The following is a 16,273-nucleotide window of genomic DNA, read 5'->3' as shown; positions in this document are numbered from 1 at the left end:
AGTCGATATCACGTGATTATTCATCAGGTAATTTCTGATGGATTTAATTTCTTCTCTCACGGCCGATCTTCTCTGTTGGGTGTCTTTAGAATGATTATAAATGCCTCTAGTCGTGGAAATATACTATAAAGAGAACTGTACACCTGAAATACATTAGACTACACTCTATGTGGAAAGACTGAATGCCATGGACTGTATAAATATTCAAGACGCCAGATATAAACGGTAACAAATCCAAGTAAGGATATCAATTTTTGTCGATCAGCTTCTCTTCTCCTGAAGTTATTTCTCGTCCTTCTTCTCAAGCTTTCTGCGCTTCGACCGCAACTTCGCGGCTTCGTCCGACTGCTTCTTGTTCGAGTACATCATCTTCTCGAGCAACTTCCGCTTCTTCCGGCTCATCATCATCTTCTGTCGCTCCAATTCCTCCTCTTCCTTGCGCTTCTTGGAAGCGTTCTTCTTGGCCTGCTTCGACTTCTTCTTACCCGACTCATCGGCAGCACCGTTAGACGAGAAAGGAAGACCAGCAGCCTCGGCCTCGAGTTCCTTCTGGTGTTGTGTGCGAGCGGATTCCTCATCGTCTTCCGATTCAGAAGCCGCTTCGTCGTCATCAAATCCGCCAAAGTCCTCGTCCTCCTCCTCGCTCTCACTCTCGTCATCGGTGCCGGCAACATCCATACCGCCGTTGACATCCTCATCTTCATCTTCACCCTCAACGTCGGATTCTTCGGCCTTGGCATCCGCCTTCTTCTCATCGGTCGCCTCTTCCATCTCCTCGTCACTGTCCTCCTCCTCAGACTCCAGGTCGGCCTCGCCCTCTTCTTCCTGCTCGGCCAAGCTGGCGCGAGGATCATAGCCACCCTTGGAAGGCTTGACCCAAGGACTCAAATGAGGGGGGAGAGTAGCACCAGGGGCGTAGAGATCGGGACGGAGAAGCTTTCCTTCGTTGATACAGTCCCAGACCCACTGGGGCTGAATGTAGGTACGACCGGGGATCCGGGTACCGGGCTTGACCTTCTGTGTCGCACCATCCTGGGACGCAGCAGGGACAGCGGGAAGAGATCCTTCAAGCAAAGCAGGTCGGTCCACGATTTGGTGGGTAATGCGGGTGTCCGCCTCGTTATGCGTAAAAGCCCCATCACCCAGGACAGTATCCCAACCGATTCGTTTACACCCAAAGGCGCGCAGAATGAACTCCAAAGGAGCCTTAGGAGCCTCTCGGGAGATGTAGAAGGTGTAGGGAGCAAACAGGGAGCCGGCACCGTCCACAGTCAGATCGGGCTGCGGGAGTGTATCGGCCTCGGGAGCCGTGGGCTCAAATTTGTCGATCGCCTCGGTGGATTCCTCCGTCGTGTCCATGGTTTGGTCGTTCTTCGCCTGGTCCAACTTGGCCTTCTTGATCACCTTGTCAACCTTCGCCTGCACTTCCTTCGAAACTTCCTGATTTTCGGAGGTGCTCTTCGCCTTGTTGTTCGCTTCAATGGCCTTGGGAGTGTCGGCAACCGCGTGGCCCTCGAGGGTGAAGGCCGCCAACTCAGCACCGTTCTCATCGCTTCGGGTGTCGAACTTGGGCGGGTATCTGAGACCAATAGTGGAGTAAAGGCGGTAGTTGACAAAGCCCAAAAGGGTTGTGTAAAAGTCGACGAAGGTGGCCATAATCCGGTAATCGACGTCTCCGTTGACGCGCTGCACGAAGCGGTAGGGAACCAACCACATGATATCCTGGCCCTGGATAGTCGCCTGGTAATAGATTCCCTTAATAGAAAGGAAGGATTTGCGCAACGAGTTGGTAGTGATCAGATAATGCTGGAACTCGTGGCATAGGCGCTGGCAAAGCGCGATAGTCTTGGGGGGAACATGCGTGGTCGAGGGAAGACTAGCGAACAGATGCAGAAGCGACAGGGCGTCGTCCAGATCCCTCAGGGCATCGATGAAAGTCGGATAGCGCTCTTTGATAACATGGTCCAGGCTCAGCTTAGGCGCATGGTTCTTCTCCAAGCGAGAGGCGTCGCCGACTTCTCCGCGCCCAAGAGAGCGGGCAATCTTCTTGGCAACCGACTTCTGGTCACGGAATTTCCGAAGCAGCGGTTCGTGGAGAAGATATTGAATGTCCTTGGTGTAGTAAAATGTGGTGTTGGGAGTCGAAGTTTTCGAGGCCTTCTTCTTGCTCCGAGGCTCACGGGGATAAATTCCTATATGATCGCAGAAGAAACCAGGTCAGAATTACGATACGCAGAATGTAATCGAGCAGTCGTTCAGTCCATACCTTTGAAGATACATAGGCGACGGAAATCAGGCAAGGAGATCTGAAGCTTGCGCACTGCCTGCGTCCTAGTGATGTAGTTTTTGGCCTGACCGGACTGGCCTACAGATGATCAAAGTCAGTAAAATAATTGTCGCGCATCCAAATATGACAAATCTCACCCTTCTTCTTTATTTTACCCATGGTGGTGTGGTTTGAATTGGAAGCGGAGGTGTTTAATGGGTTGGGGGGAAAGAGACTGTAGGAAGCTCAGACTGATAAACCCGAAAATTTTATGGTCGATAAGTTTTTTTTTTTTTTTTTTTTTCTTCTTAATCGGAGGAATTGGCCCGTGCGCCGCGGAAAAGGCAAAGGCGCGGAGTCTTGGCGCTGGCCGAAAGGGACAGCTTACTTCCCTGACTCTGCCTCTCCTCCGCTGTGGACGCTCGTTGATCTCGAGCCATTTTGCTGCTTTCAGGATGTCCGGTCGGAGGAGAGCAGTCGTATTTGCAGGCGCTCTTGCGCTGCGAATCCTGCTCATCGTTCTTTTCCCTTCTCTTCCGGACTTGTTGACGGGGAGGGTCGAAGTGTCGACTCCGGTCAATAGCTTCAAGAGACGTGAGTTGGACTGCCTGCCAATGCAAGGCCATTGGGGATTGAGCTAATGAAACTGATACGGTAACTCAGTGCAGGAAGGCCTTTTTCTATATACTCGCAATGTGTCCCCTTATGACGGAGGAGTCTTCCACCAGGTACGAACCAGTGCCTCCTCCCCGCCTTATTCGCAGCAACAACAATAACGCCCTACTGACGAATGCTATAAAGGCACCCCTCCTTCTCCCTATCTTTTCCTTGCTACCCAACGCCAGAGATTACCCTCTACCCACTGCGTTATTTTTCACGATAATTGATCTGGTGAATGCGAACGCGCTGGTTACCATATCGGACTCGAATCAGGCGGTATCCGGAAGACTGTATAGTGCACTTCGCAAACAGATTCGCTGGGATGGGGTTGAAGTCGCTGCATGGTACGAGCGCATTCACATTGGTATTTGGTTGATATTCTGACGTATCAGGTTCCTGTTCAACCCCTTTACTATCGCGACCTGCCTCGGACGATCCACGAGTGTGTTGACTACAACCGGCATTCTGTACGCTGTGTCCAACGCCGTTAGTGGAAACAGTCTCAATGCCATGTTAGCGCTTGGATTCGCTTCGTATCTTTCAATCTACCCGGCCCTCTTATTCATACCGCTTGTTCTTCTATGCTACGACCGACGGGCTCAGAGCGCCAACCCCCCCTCTGGAATCGCTACTTTCTCAGGCCAACACCTAGGGGTCTTTCTGCTAAGCATCGCCGGTTTGCTTGGCGTTTCGTGTTTACTTGTTGGCAACCTCTATGAGTTTGTCTCCGCCACGTATGGATTCCAGTTGCTGGTGCCAGACCTTACTCCCAATGTCGGTTTATGGTGGTATTTCTTCATCGAGATCTTCGACTCCTTCCGGGAATTCTTCCTCGGTGTTTTCTGGCTTCATCTAGCAGCATACGTTGGAGCTCTCAGTATAAGGATACGGCGCCAGCCCCTGTTTGTCATTGCATCACTTCTGGGAGTCTTCGCCATCTTTAAACCTTATCCGAGTATCTCGGATGCGTCTCTTTATTTTGCGCTTTTGCCACTTTATCGACATCTCTTTCCTTGTAAGTTTCATTTTCCATTGCAAGATGTGACCTGCCTAACAACCCCTAGTGATGCGCTATACTTTCTTCGCTATTTCCGCCTTACTCTACGCTACTCTCCTCGGCCCTGCCTTCTATTACCTCTGGATCTACGCCGGCTCCGGCAATGCCAACTTTTTCTACGCCATCACCTTAGTATGGAGTCTAGGGCTTTCAATCTTACTTGCGGATACCATATTTGCTGCTCTCAGAGAGGAGTGGGAGCAAGACAACCCCGAGGTGCGAGGCAAAGACGTGAGACAAGTGTAAACGTCCACATGCGTCAATTGTTATGAATGCGATAATACCGGCTTCATGTAACCTGCGCAGTGCGATTCTTTGTATCACTGGTGTCCTTCGTCTCTCAATGACTTAGACATGATCCGATAGTCTGGCTCCTTAACCGTTCCGTTGCGCAGCCTCCAGGGTCTTGGGGAGAACTCATCTTCGACATAGCCGAGCTTGTCGTAAAATCGCACCGCTTGCGTGTTTGACCTGAAAACCGTCAACATGGCTTTCTCCAGACCGATTCGTCTTCCGATATTTGCGAGTCTCCGCATCAGCTGCTCGCCCAGTCCCTGTCCCTGGGCAGCAGGAGACAGGTGAATCTCATAGCAGTAAATGACCTCTTTTCCATCCTCGTACGTCACCATAAATGAAAGAAACCCCAGAGGCTGTGTACTGCTATCTTCGCTGGCTGCTCGTGGGCCTCGTCGCAAGATCATGTACCTCATGTCAGGAAGTCGCATCTCCTTGAGCTTTTTCGACGGAGACCAGCCGAAACTGGAACCCGTGTAGGCGTTTGACGACGTGAGCTCGATGAGTTTGAAGCATGCCTCGAAGTCGGCAGTTGGTATTGAGTCGGCGGTGTATATATTCAGTACATAGTCTAAATCTTCATTGACATCATCTTCCTTGTCGGCCTTGACGGCCTTTTTGGTCGTAGACGTAGTTATCTTGAAGGCAAGCTCATCGGGCGGTACATATAATGACAGGAGTTGGTCCAGTGGCAATGCATTGGTGCGTTCCACTAATGGTAAGGGTTGGGAATCTGAAACATGTTAGAATCCTTTCTCAATCCTCTCAATTATTTCCGAAGTGTCAAATCAAGTGTTAACGTAATTTCTCGAGTCGGGTGTAGGCCCAGGCTCAGCTCTTCGATCTCCCCCGCGAAAGCCATCCCCCTTATCGATTTAACCCCAAGAAATGATGGAAACAGGATAAAACTTAGGACTCGCTGGCTATGTATCAACAATCCTACCTTTTTCATGGTCAATATCGGCCAATTCGACCTTGTCCCTGAGCGAACTGCGCTGCGATGACCGCCTCGGTTTCGGCTTGGTCACCCTGCCTTCTTGGACGGAGGATGGCATCGCGAGATCACTTTAGGCGTGGATTCTCTAGCTTCAATCCCGTCGGAACAAATTCTGGATTGCCAATTGCAATGAGGGGGTTGTTTGATGGATTGCGTGGGGTAGTGGTGTTTCGGAAGTTTTCTTGGATGTTCCATTTTTGGTGTGGGCGTTTTCGGGTCGCGCCTGCTGCGTGTTGGATACATCATTTTACTTTGCCTTGATCGGGGCCTTTTTCATATTTACTATTCTTCATGCTCCTAACATTATCCCATGATCATTGATTTGAATTATTCACGAAACATTATGTTTGACATACAAACCAACCGTCGTTCAAATGAAGTCTATGGATCATCAAAATATATTATCATGTCTATATATCCCCTCATGTAGTTTGACATTTGGACGGAGCAAAATGCAGCCATCAGTTGTTTGCCCTTTGAGTAGCAGCATGCTCCTCCGCTCGTCGCTCAGCCTCCTCAGCACCAAGTTCCCCAAAGACATCAACACCCCAGCGGAAGGGGTAGCTGTAACGCTCGTTACGTTCCAGTTTGTTCAGGGCCTCGAATTCGGCGTCGGGAATGATAAAGTCTATTTCAATTAGCCATGATCGTTCGCAATAAAGTCAGAAGCGCAAACGCCCGTACCTTGGAAGTTGCTCTCGATACGCGACGCCGTAACACTCTTGGGCAGGACAGCAGTGCCGCGCTGGACAGCCCAAGAGATCAGCAAAGCAGCAGGGTCTTTGCCCAACTTGGTGGCAATCTCCTGAATGGCGGGATCATCGATGACACTGAAGCATAGGATATTAGCGGAAGTCTGAGGCGACAGGAGCGGCTGGGGTGTAAATACCGTGGGCGACCAGCCAGGTTGTTACCCAGCGGGCTATATGCGACGGGGAGAATGTTCTATCAAAGTGAGCCAACCTAGCGAGCGCTTCCTGTAGGATAAATAAACCCTTACCTTCTCCTTGAGGAACTCTAGCAGACCAGGCTGCTGTAGGTACGGATGGGCCTCGTACTGGTTGGCAGCTGGAGGAATCTCCGCGGTCTTCAGGAGCTCTTGGATCTTCTCAACGGTGAAGTTGCTGACACCGATGCTGCGGATCTTTCCTGCCTTGACGAGCTTCTCGAGAGCCTTCCAGGTATCGGCGATTGGGACATCTGCCAACCTGAACCGTTGAGTAACGGGGTCTGTGGGGGTGAAGGTGTCATTCGCGTGCTCGAAAGCAATAGGCCAATGGATCTAGAGCCGTGGTTAGAATTGCAACTTTCCTTATTATCCATGGCCATATTACCAGATAAAGATCAAGATAGTCCGTCTGCAGTTCCCGGAGTGTCTTGTCGAGGGCCTCCTCCACATGGTCGGGGTGGTGATGCGTGTTCCACAGCTTGCTCGTGATCTGCCATATTGTCAGGCCAAATTCAGGAAGAAAAAACCAGTGTCAACGCCGTCAATTTTCTCTTTGGCAGAAACTCACAAAGATCTGCTCACGTGGCACCCCCGACTTCTTCCAGCCGTTTCCCACTTCCACTTCATTCCGATACACCGCTGCACCGTCGAGATGGCGATAGCCCACTCGAAGAGCAGTCTCGACTGCATGTTCTACTTCATGGGGTTTGGAGAGCTATGAGCACATCAGTCAGAATTGATCTCTACTTTTTCAATTGAGAAGAGGTGCAATAGTACCCAAGTTCCCAGGCCAACGGCAGGGATCTCGTATCCGGAGTTCAGCTTGAAGGTGCGTCCTAGAGACATGGTGATTCGGAGGAATTGATACTGATTGTGAAGATCTATTTTGTAGAAAAGAAGACTCCGAAATGCAGAGCAAGAGAGCGAAAATCTGGATATAAGAATGACGAAAGGACCAGTGTCGATGCAATTCTTCTTCACGATGAGGAAATAGGCTACTCCGTACTGCCCCTCCCAGCTTAGCCCCATCCCGATAATGTGGATGGAGATAAAGCCGAGGCCCTGGGGCTGATTGGACCAGGTCTATCTCATCTACGGAATAATTGGCTTGTCCCCTCATTGCCATCGTTGATTGCGCGATCATTCTACTTGTGCGGTTCAATCTCAAAGATCACGAAAGACCACTCAGTACAACAACATCATTCCATTACAAACTGTTTTTATGCATCAACGAAAGCTTTATCTCGAAAACATCTCGCATCAGCCGAATCTACAATAGCTGAGGTCTTCTGGGCCCCGGGTCACCTTTTCTCGGATCCTTGTTCCGGGTCAGCATGAATGCTTCTCACAGCTGGAAATTGCCGTGGAAACTGATCTATTGTTGACATGTCGTGCTTGCACTTCACAACCAGACGAAATCGATGGATAGGTTGAAAACACCAGCCGACCGGGCGACCAATCTGTAACAGCTACCATGCGCTACCCCAATTTTTCACCCCACTCTTCGCCAAACTGGCACTTTGACTTACCCCAACAGCCTTGATCGAGAGAAGACCGCACTCAAGAAGTTTATTAAGAAGCTTATGGTGACTACTTTCAACAATATTTAACCCAATACCAACAACTCCTCTCGGGGGAGTGTCTCTGTACTCTGCAGTTTCCTGGGACGAAGCCGACAATGACTTAACCTTCCTCGGCTGATATAGTGGTCAACGGCCAGGTTCGAAAGCTCGTTTAGCAGTAATTGATTGATGCTTGATTTACCAAGGAGATTGGAGCCCACGGAATCTTGAATCGAGCCAACCAAAGTCTCCGTCACTGATATTGTTCGGAGTCCGATATTAGAGCCGACTTTGACCAAGTGATCCGTGAGCCATGGAAACACCTTTGCCTTTTTGTGCGCGTTCTCGAACAGTTAGCGACACTGTTGATGATATTTGTCGATTAGCAGCGGTAGCAGCAGCAATGCCGTCAATACCAGAAGCTGATTCTCTACAGAAAGACTGCGCCGGAGGTTTTTCCCACAGCATAGTACGCCGTACACCGTACTCTGTAGTAAGAATTCAAGTCTCGCAGCAAAATCTACCAAACGAATTATAACCGGAACTGGATGACGTGATTACGCACTGAAGCGGATTAAATACTCAGTAGTGAATACTGCAGGGGCCAGTGGCAGCACAACCGGACCAAATCCCTCAAAACAACGGCGCGCTCTGGCAGGTTGGGAGATGATCGGCATTGAACAAAGACGGACGATTAGGGGACCCTCAGGCCCCTTCGGGGTTCCGTTCTAACGTCCACCGAGCCTTGCATTAGCCTCAGCTACCCTTCTTTCCATAACTGACTCTGGATTTGACGATCTGCCCTTCATCAGGACATCTTCCGACATATCTGACACGATTTTGGAATCGAGTCCATTTGACCGTCTCCGGTTGCCCGAAGAACCTAGCCCCAAATGATGAAGTCGCTATTTTTATATTAATGTTCTTGCATCTCCGCGCCGCCTGACCTTCCTGCAGGGATGGTGAGTTTAGGATGGCCCGCTTCCATGTCTCCAGCTTCATACGACTCCACGTTGGCCAGGGGGTATTGGGGCAAACACACTGAAGCTTTCAGCACCCCTGGGCTTGGCGTCTGTTTGGGGTTCGTCCGTTGCTTTTTCCAATGAAAAATTACCCAACGCCTTGAGGAAATATGCCCGGGCTGACAGATGCCGGTCTTCACCGAAATCGGCTCTCCATGTGCCCGTCTTTGCCAAGTAGCAGATGACGAGGCTTAATAAACCCGAAATCAATTAGTTACTTCGCTTCAGTGCAAGCATTGCAGGCATTGAAGTGATCGTCACTCTGAGTTCTATTGGGCACATTTAGTAGCATGAGAAGAAAGGGTCGAAAGATGTCCTGTGGTGGCTATAAATTCGGCGTCCTTCCACAATTGCTTGACGCCATGCCAAAGCGATTATTTCTTATCTCACAATTGTCATTCATCTCATCTCTTGGACCTACACAGTCCTCTGCATAAAGTCCAACCATGAGGTCCTCGTGGATTCTAGCAGCCGCGGCATTTCCCTTTGTGGTGGCGGGTCTCACTGTCGATGAAACTGATGATGGCATTGTCGTGGACACGGAGAGTGAAGGTGGCTTCAAAGTGACAATCGACTCCTCTGGATCGATCACGTCACTTGTTTACGGAGGAGAAGAATATCAGTATGCTTCTACCGGCAGTCACATTGCCTCTGGGTTGGGCTCGGGAACCACAGTGAATCACACCACCGAAGGTTAGTTCTCCTAGTTACCTACATGTTGGAAGTTTGTGATTGAACAATAAAACAGGCAACTATGCTGTGGTGTCTGCCAAGGCCGATAGTGACGACTTTAATCTCACTCACTACTACGTCTTTGAGGATGGAAAGAGTGTCATCTACATGGGCACCTACACCGTTGATCAGCCAAGCGTTGGTGAATTGCGCTACATTGCCCGGCTAGTGAACATCCCCAAGGCCTACAAGGAAGGTGAAGTCTCCGACACCACCGGGGGCGATACCGTTGAGGGTAGTGATGTTTTCCTCGTCGATGGCGAGACAAGAAGCAAGGTATGCAATCTTGGTCGAAACCCTGACTTGCTCAGCCTTGTGTTAACCCCCGGCTTTAGTTCTACTCCTCCCAGCGCTTTATCGACGATAGCGGATACTGCGCCTATACCGAGGACAGCTCTGTTCATGCGTGCTTCCTCTCTGATACGAGGTCTCGCGAAAAGTCTTCTGGAGGACCATTCTTCCGCGATATTGACCTCAACAATGGCGGTGACTACCACTCCGTCACTTTCTACATGAACTCTGGCCATGTGCAGACGGAAGACTTCCGCACGGGCTTCTTCGGCCCCTATATCCTGTCCTTCAGTGGAAGTGATATTCCGTCGTGGGACGACTTCGACGTTTCCTTCTTCGAAGACCTTGATCTGGAAGGCTATGTCGGCTCTTCCGGACGCGGTGTTGTTTCAGGCAAGGCCAGCGGTACTTCTGATAAGTTCCCGGCGATTGTACACTTGTACAATGATGAGTACCAATCTTGGGCCAACGCCTCCTCCGGAACATTCACCACGCCTGAGGTTGTTGAGGGCGAGTACACGCTAGCCCTCTACCAGGGCGAGCTTCTGGCAGCCACAACCACCGTGTCTGTTAAGGCGGGTGAAACGGCCTCGGCCTCCATCAGCGCAACCAACGACATCATCACCCAGGAAAGGACAACTGTTTGGCAGATCGGTGAATACGATGGCACCCCGCAGGGATTCCTCAACGCAGACAAGCAACTTCGCATGCACCCATCGGACGATCGGATGGGCGCGTGGAAGGCCTCGGCATTTGTGGTTGACGACAGCGAGACATCCGACTTCCCCATGGCCATCTTCGCCGACGTGAACAACGGACAAGAAGTGCAGTTCAGTCTTTCTGAATCCATCGAATCGGACGTGATCGTGCGAATTGCCACCACGCTCGCATTTCAGAGCGGCCGGCCCCAGCTCACTCTCAACGAGGCCTCCTGCGATGCTCCCGATGCCCCCGCCAAGATTGACAGCCGTGGTGTGACTCGCGGTGCTTACCGGGGCTTTGGCGAGGTCTACAACTGCACTTTTGCGGCCGATGACCTGGTGCAGGGAGACAACACTCTGAAGATTAGCGTTGTGTCTGGATCTGGCGGAGAGGGATTCCTCAGCGCCAACTATGTAAGTTATTCCCTTTTTCATCCCTTGGAAAACGCTAGTATTGACGCTAACGCTTTGCAGGTCATTGATGCAGTTGAGCTCTACTACGTCTAGGGGTGTGATGGTGCTAACCTGGCTTGCCGATGAAAATGAGGATTTGGGTATTGCATTTGGTCAATAATCTTTTGAGCTTAACCTGACTATGTGACAAGCTGTCTCTTGCTTGGCTGGAATCATAATACGAGTAATCAGAATCCACATTATCTCCTCAATAGGCCTTCATGGCTATACACAGCGTAGAAAGTCTCCCAGCCCTGAAAACAAAAGAATGGTAGCTGCAACGGAGCCCAATAACAAACCCACCAAATGCAAGAATCACCCCATCCCAAAAGATCTACACACCACTTTCCCTCACAAAAGCCCCCACGAACCTCCAACCGAGATGAAAGGACAAACCCCTGGCCTGACTCATGCAGAGTGCAAGTGCAGAAAGCACAGTGCGCACAGTCTGGCGTGCTCCATGCCTCCGCACGACTCACAGGACCCAAGTCCCAAAGCAATAGATTAATCTAATTTATATTAAGGAGTCGACGATCTTGACTCTAGCTGGACGAACTGTTCCGTTAGGGCAGGGTGGTCTGTCGTTGGCTGTTGGCTTTTCCTCCGAGGACCCGCTACTTAATGGGCGGGTGGGGAGATTGGGGCGATCGGCAGTTTGTTCGGCGCCTACTCAGTACGGTCTACGGAGTATGGAAGTGGTAGATGTATTTTGGATGTTGAAGGTAATGCGATGATGGGTTAGCAGAAGAGGGTTATGAATGAAAGTGCGTGTGTCTAACGGGTATGCTATGGAGTGAGAATGGTGACATCGCAGGAAGATAAAATGGTATTTTGCTTCGGTACACTCTGTATCCTAGACTGCGTCCTTCATTTCTCTCACAACAAACTATGCGCTATAATGTGTACGCCGGACATTTACTCATCCCCAGAGGCGTACTCGCCCGCAGCAATCTTCTTGCTCAGCGCCTCGTTGGGCGTGATGTAGTCCTCCAGATCGGAGCGCGCAGCCAGCAGGAGATCGGCAACCAGACGACCAAAGACGACACCCCCGGCCTCGTTGATGTGAGTCTTATCACCATCGGACAGGTCGTAGCTAGTGGCGTTCTCGTCGCCAATGGCGTTGATGTAGTCGGTGCTGGCAGTGGTCAGGTCCAGGTACTTGATACCCACGGACTTGGCGGCGTTGATGGCTTGGACTCGCCACTCCACGAAATCCTCCTTGACTGCGTCGCCGTCGAAGGTGCGGCGGGTCAATGGGGTGATGATGATCTGGCAGCGTGGTTACTTAGGTGGGTGGAAGGAGTGAGATTGGGATTTCAACGTACAGGAGTGGCACCGGCTTCCTGGACCTCTGTGGCCAGACCTTCCAGGTTCTGTCTGTACTCGTCCACATCAAGGGCTTTCTGGTCGTTGTGGCCGAATTGCATGGTTACAATGGGCGAGTAGTCTGAGACGGTGGAGTTGATGTTCGAGAGCAGGTCGTCCCATCGTCCGTTGGCACGGTATGACACCGTGGTGGTGCCGCTCTTGGCACGGTTGACGCCGTCCGCAGGATCGGCCACGAAGGATAGGAATCCGTCGCCCCATCCCCCATTGGTGGCAACGGTAGAGTCACCGATCAGGAGGAAGTATGGCGGTTTGGAAGCCCGAGTGACGGGAGTAGAGTGGACAGCGCCAAAGGTTGCGGCGAGAATGGCGGTGATGCTGGAGGGCTTCATGATGTTCTTTTTGTCTTGCGTTCGAAAAATACAGAGTCCAAGAGTTGTACTGGTAAAAGTCTCACGGGGAGTGTAGAAGAATAGATGATGGACGAATGTTGGAAGGTGAGAAGAGATGCACTGGAGATCCAATTTATGTCCAAGTCCAAGGAGAGACTCCCTAAAGAGACGTGACCTTCGAGGAGCAACATGCGTCGTGACGACAATATTAGTCGTCCGATACAAGTGTTGCGTATGCCCATTCCTGCAGCAAACCGATGATCTCGTAAAATCGTGGACACATTCGAACTATCGCGGATGAGGGTTCGTTGACTCGGGATACTCCATACCGAAGCCTTCCATGTACTATCCAAGAAACAAGTCAAGGCGTGGGAAAGCTGACAGAAAACGCGGTCATGTCTGACCGAGAGCTGACGATCATGCCTGTTTGTGAAAGATTTGGTAAATAGAGAGGGCTATCCTACGCAGCAAGATGCCGATCGCGGACCAGAGGAAGCTGCAAGAGGAACGTTCAGAGCGGAGAAAAGGAAACCAGGGCTTTGTAGGCCAGAAACGGAGGTAGCTGTATTCCGGGTCTGAGAGGCAATATCGATGCTTGGAGAACGACGTGGCGTTGGCGCAGCCAAGAATCCGGGGTTCTCCTAATGTTGGATATGACGAGTTATCCGCGAACCTCGAAAGTACTCAGTATGCACGGACAAGAGGAACACGAATTCAGGATGGTGTTCCCTGCTGGTGTTCGTAACGTTCTGGCAAGACAGGAGCTGGACTGGACCTATTCGAGGAAATATGCAGTCGATCAATTGCTTAACCGAGCTACGGCCGAGACCATCCCTGGCCAAGAGGACCGGGAGGACTGACACCTGAAGCTGCAGGATGGTTGTACTGAATTGTTCCTTGTTCGGTCATCATCCGATTGAGCACTATTGAGGGGGCGATTCCTTCTCTTGTCTGCAGTCTTTACAAGGCATGAATGAGGTGTTGCCCAGCCATTGTTGTGAGGCAACCTTGAGCCCCCAGTCATCCGAGCTAGAGGATGATATACTGAGACTGCAAGCCTGAGCACGGCAGATGATACAGTATGTACCTGTTGTGAGGTAGAATCATCATGTTCGGTTCAACTGTTCAGGACAGCCATTCATCCCTGAAGACCGGCCTGCCATTGTGATTGATGAAAGAGAAAGAAAGTGTCAATGATGAGCTTGTTTTGTTTGTCCATCCTGCTGACTCATCCGTGTTTGAGGTGTCGTGACCCAGGCAACAAGGCAAGAACATGAGATCATCCGGCGAAAGTCTCCGGGCTCCGACACAGAAACTCCGTCCTTGAATGGTTCAATTCTCATGAAAAGACTCTCTTTGAACAAAAGATATGCCGTTGTTCTCACTATTTATTTACTATGGATATCCGTCATTTCACGGTGAAGTCAGCCCGGCTGAACGAGATAGCGTCCCTGCATTGTGCATCCCTGCCAAAATTCTGCAGACCTATCCTGACTACAACACGTGGGTCTCAAACGGTCGAACATCGGACCGTTTCAACCAGGGTTACCCACCTAAATGATTCAAGTTTGAGATGTTTCCGTCTTCAGCCGCCGAGTACCGTACACCGTTTGAACCTTGGATTCTCTAGCACCGGAGACTTTCATTAGGAAGATAGATCGGTTTCAAATGCCGAAGACCTCATTACGGAGTATGCGGAACAGCTCGATGGGCTCAACCTGCAGGGACCATTCCTAGTTTCTTCGCAGGCTTATGCAGCCCGATGAATCCGATGGCAGGCTCCTCGACAGGTGAGAGAACTTAGTCTATGATGTCCTGCCTAACATACACCGTCCTCTGGTTTCTTGGACCACCTTGGAGGGTCCTGTCGGTGTTTGATGAATTATTAAGCGTATCGTCATGGAAGTGGATCTGACCCTCTCTTGACCCTCTTACGTCAAGATCCGAAGCTCCCAACAGACCGCCCTATTTAGCTGTGGAGATGCCCCTCCAAAATAATTCGAGCATCAATTGAGACACTGCGCAGTCAAATTGCATTCTTCTTGAAAGTATCAATCATGGAATCAAGTGGAAATATGAAGCAGTGGAGTGTGGTGAGCAAGGACAAGGATTTCGATGGCTTGACCTATGGCGATGCCCCGGTTCCTAAGCTCGGCGAGAATGAAGTTCTCGTGAAGTTCCACGGCGCGTCGTTGAATTACCGTGATCTGATTATCCCCAAGGTCAGTTGGCTTCATTCCAACCTGTGCCCGTTAGATCAATGGGCTCTCCTGGATCTCTCGCAGAATAGCTATGATTCGAACCTGAATGACTGACATTACCACCTCTGTTTTAGGGACTTTACCCCTTCGCTGTCAACTTCCCCACTATCCCTGGCTCAGATGGTGCCGGCGAGGTCGTTGGCGTTGGGTCCAAAGTGACACAGTTCCGCAAGGGTGACAATGTGGTTACTCTGTTCAACCAAGCACATCAATATGGCGATATCGACGTTGCGGGGACGCAGTCCGGCCTGGGAGGAGCCGTTGATGGCACTCTGCGCCAGTACGGAGCTTTCAACGAAAACGGCGTTGTTAAAAGCCCCAAGAACCTCAACCACTTGGAAGCAAGCACTCTCACATGTGCTGGACTCACCAGTTGGAATGCTCTATACGGCCTGAAGCCTCTGCGGCCCGGACAGACAGTGCTGGTGCAGGGAACAGGTGGTGTGAGCATTTTCGCATTGCAGGTAAGTTGTCAGAAAGCAGAGTACCTGGTGCCAAATGCAAGAATCAAGCCAACTAATCCGTGCCCGTAGTTTGCTAAAGCGGCCGGTGCTTTCGTTATCGCGACAACCTCGTCGGACGAAAAGGGTAAGAAGTTGAAGGAGCTCGGGGCAGATCATGTCATCAACTATAAGAGCAACCCCAACTGGGGCGAGATTGCTCGCACGCTGACTCCCGACAATGTTGGTGTGGATCACATTATTGAGGTTGGCGGCTCTGGCACACTTACCCAGAGTTTCAAGTGCATCAAGTTCGAGGGAGTCATCAGCATCATTGGTTTTGTTGGCGGCACCGACGCTAAGAGCCAGCCCCCGGTTCTTGATACACTTAGCAACATTTGCACCGTGCGAGGTATTTACGTAGGAAGCAAGGCCTTGATGAACGATATGGTCAAGGCGATCGAGGTGAACAACATCCATCCGGTGCTCGATACCAAGGTCTTCTCCCTTGATCAGACCAGGGAAGCCTATGATTACATGGTAGGTTCTTCAGCCATTAGACGTGTGTTGTATACAATTACTGACTTGTGGTGGTATAGTGGGCTCAGAAGCACTTCGGCAAGGTGGCCATCAAGATCGAATAAACGGCGCAGTAGATGAGTTTTACGACACATGCAGGAACATGGAATGTAGCTATTAAAAAGCCTGGGATGGCATTGTACGACCGTTAATCATGAAACTATTCAAATGACCGTTGATCATGTCCTCGTGTAGCCTCAGGCACCGACCAATAAGAGACCCCTTGGGGCCTTCCCCTCACCGCATCCTCGCCACTGCAACCAACGCATCGACCCCGAATCACTCATCGTA

The 16,273-nt window shown here is 50.8% G+C and overlaps 7 protein-coding genes across 7 annotated transcripts; 3 read left to right on the top strand and 4 right to left on the bottom strand.

Annotated features, from left to right (window-relative positions):
* Nucleotides 1-282: 282 nt before the first annotated feature.
* Nucleotides 283-2,446, bottom strand: nop7 (mRNA-binding ribosome synthesis protein NOP7; the record flags this gene model as incomplete). The annotated part of the gene is made up of 3 exons (XM_046088003.1): nucleotides 283-2,192; nucleotides 2,267-2,365; nucleotides 2,425-2,446. The coding sequence occupies 3 exons, from the start codon at nucleotides 2,444-2,446 to the stop codon at nucleotides 283-285; spliced, it is 2,031 nt and encodes a 676-aa protein (XP_045943971.1).
* Nucleotides 2,447-2,721: 275 nt separating this feature from the next.
* On the top strand, nucleotides 2,722-4,229 carry LDX57_006308 (GPI-anchor transamidase subunit GAB1; the record flags this gene model as incomplete). Its single annotated transcript, XM_046088002.1, has 5 exons — nucleotides 2,722-2,860; nucleotides 2,930-2,994; nucleotides 3,068-3,270; nucleotides 3,319-3,941; nucleotides 3,991-4,229. 5 exons carry the CDS (start codon nucleotides 2,722-2,724, stop codon nucleotides 4,227-4,229), a joined length of 1,269 nt encoding a protein of 422 aa, XP_045943970.1.
* A 74-nt stretch (nucleotides 4,230-4,303) lies between these two features.
* NAT4 (N-terminal L-serine N(alpha)-acetyltransferase NAT4) lies at nucleotides 4,304-5,332 on the bottom strand (the record flags this gene model as incomplete). Its single annotated transcript, XM_046088001.1, has 2 exons — nucleotides 4,304-5,010; nucleotides 5,221-5,332. The coding sequence occupies 2 exons, from the start codon at nucleotides 5,330-5,332 to the stop codon at nucleotides 4,304-4,306; spliced, it is 819 nt and encodes a 272-aa protein (XP_045943969.1).
* Nucleotides 5,333-5,642: 310 nt separating this feature from the next.
* LDX57_006306 (uncharacterized protein) lies at nucleotides 5,643-7,206 on the bottom strand. Its single transcript, XM_046088000.1, has 7 exons — nucleotides 7,001-7,206; nucleotides 6,792-6,938; nucleotides 6,609-6,713; nucleotides 6,275-6,556; nucleotides 6,164-6,219; nucleotides 5,959-6,104; nucleotides 5,643-5,902 (listed from the first exon to the last, which is right to left on the bottom strand). Exons 1-7 carry the CDS (start codon nucleotides 7,067-7,069, stop codon nucleotides 5,736-5,738), a joined length of 972 nt encoding a protein of 323 aa, XP_045943968.1. The 5' UTR covers nucleotides 7,070-7,206; the 3' UTR covers nucleotides 5,643-5,735.
* A 2,047-nt stretch (nucleotides 7,207-9,253) lies between these two features.
* LDX57_006305 (uncharacterized protein) lies at nucleotides 9,254-11,038 on the top strand (the record flags this gene model as incomplete). Its single annotated transcript, XM_046087999.1, has 4 exons — nucleotides 9,254-9,500; nucleotides 9,556-9,815; nucleotides 9,875-10,945; nucleotides 11,006-11,038. 4 exons carry the CDS (start codon nucleotides 9,254-9,256, stop codon nucleotides 11,036-11,038), a joined length of 1,611 nt encoding a protein of 536 aa, XP_045943967.1.
* An 861-nt stretch (nucleotides 11,039-11,899) lies between these two features.
* LDX57_006304 (rhamnogalacturonan acetylesterase) lies at nucleotides 11,900-12,702 on the bottom strand (the record flags this gene model as incomplete). The annotated part of the gene is made up of 2 exons (XM_046087998.1): nucleotides 11,900-12,253; nucleotides 12,310-12,702. 2 exons carry the CDS (start codon nucleotides 12,700-12,702, stop codon nucleotides 11,900-11,902), a joined length of 747 nt encoding a protein of 248 aa, XP_045943966.1.
* A 2,057-nt stretch (nucleotides 12,703-14,759) lies between these two features.
* Nucleotides 14,760-16,047, top strand: LDX57_006303 (zinc-dependent alcohol dehydrogenase family protein; the record flags this gene model as incomplete). Its single annotated transcript, XM_046087997.1, has 4 exons — nucleotides 14,760-14,924; nucleotides 15,038-15,427; nucleotides 15,497-15,943; nucleotides 16,003-16,047. The coding sequence occupies 4 exons, from the start codon at nucleotides 14,760-14,762 to the stop codon at nucleotides 16,045-16,047; spliced, it is 1,047 nt and encodes a 348-aa protein (XP_045943965.1).
* Nucleotides 16,048-16,273: the final 226 nt, after the last annotated feature.

Source organism: Aspergillus melleus (assembly GCF_016097325.1).
Source record: "Aspergillus melleus strain CBS 546.65 chromosome Unknown contig3, whole genome shotgun sequence".
Classification (NCBI taxonomy): domain Eukaryota; kingdom Fungi; phylum Ascomycota; class Eurotiomycetes; order Eurotiales; family Aspergillaceae; genus Aspergillus; species Aspergillus melleus.
Note: the sequence above shows the minus strand (reverse complement) of the source record. Positions and strands in the feature narration are given on the sequence as shown.

Excerpts from the sequence above, each read along its gene's own strand:
- LDX57_006306 (XM_046088000.1), bottom strand. The coding sequence starts at position 7,069 with ATGTCTCTAGGACGCACCTTCAAGCTGAACTCCGGATACGAGATCCCT. Across the intron at positions 6,939-7,000 it reads CCGTTGGCCTGGGAACTTGG|CTCTCCAAACCCCATGAAGT; the intron begins GTACTATTGCAC and ends ATGTGCTCATAG. Across the intron at positions 6,220-6,274 it reads TAGAGTTCCTCAAGGAGAAG|AACATTCTCCCCGTCGCATA; the intron begins GTAAGGGTTTAT and ends TCACTTTGATAG.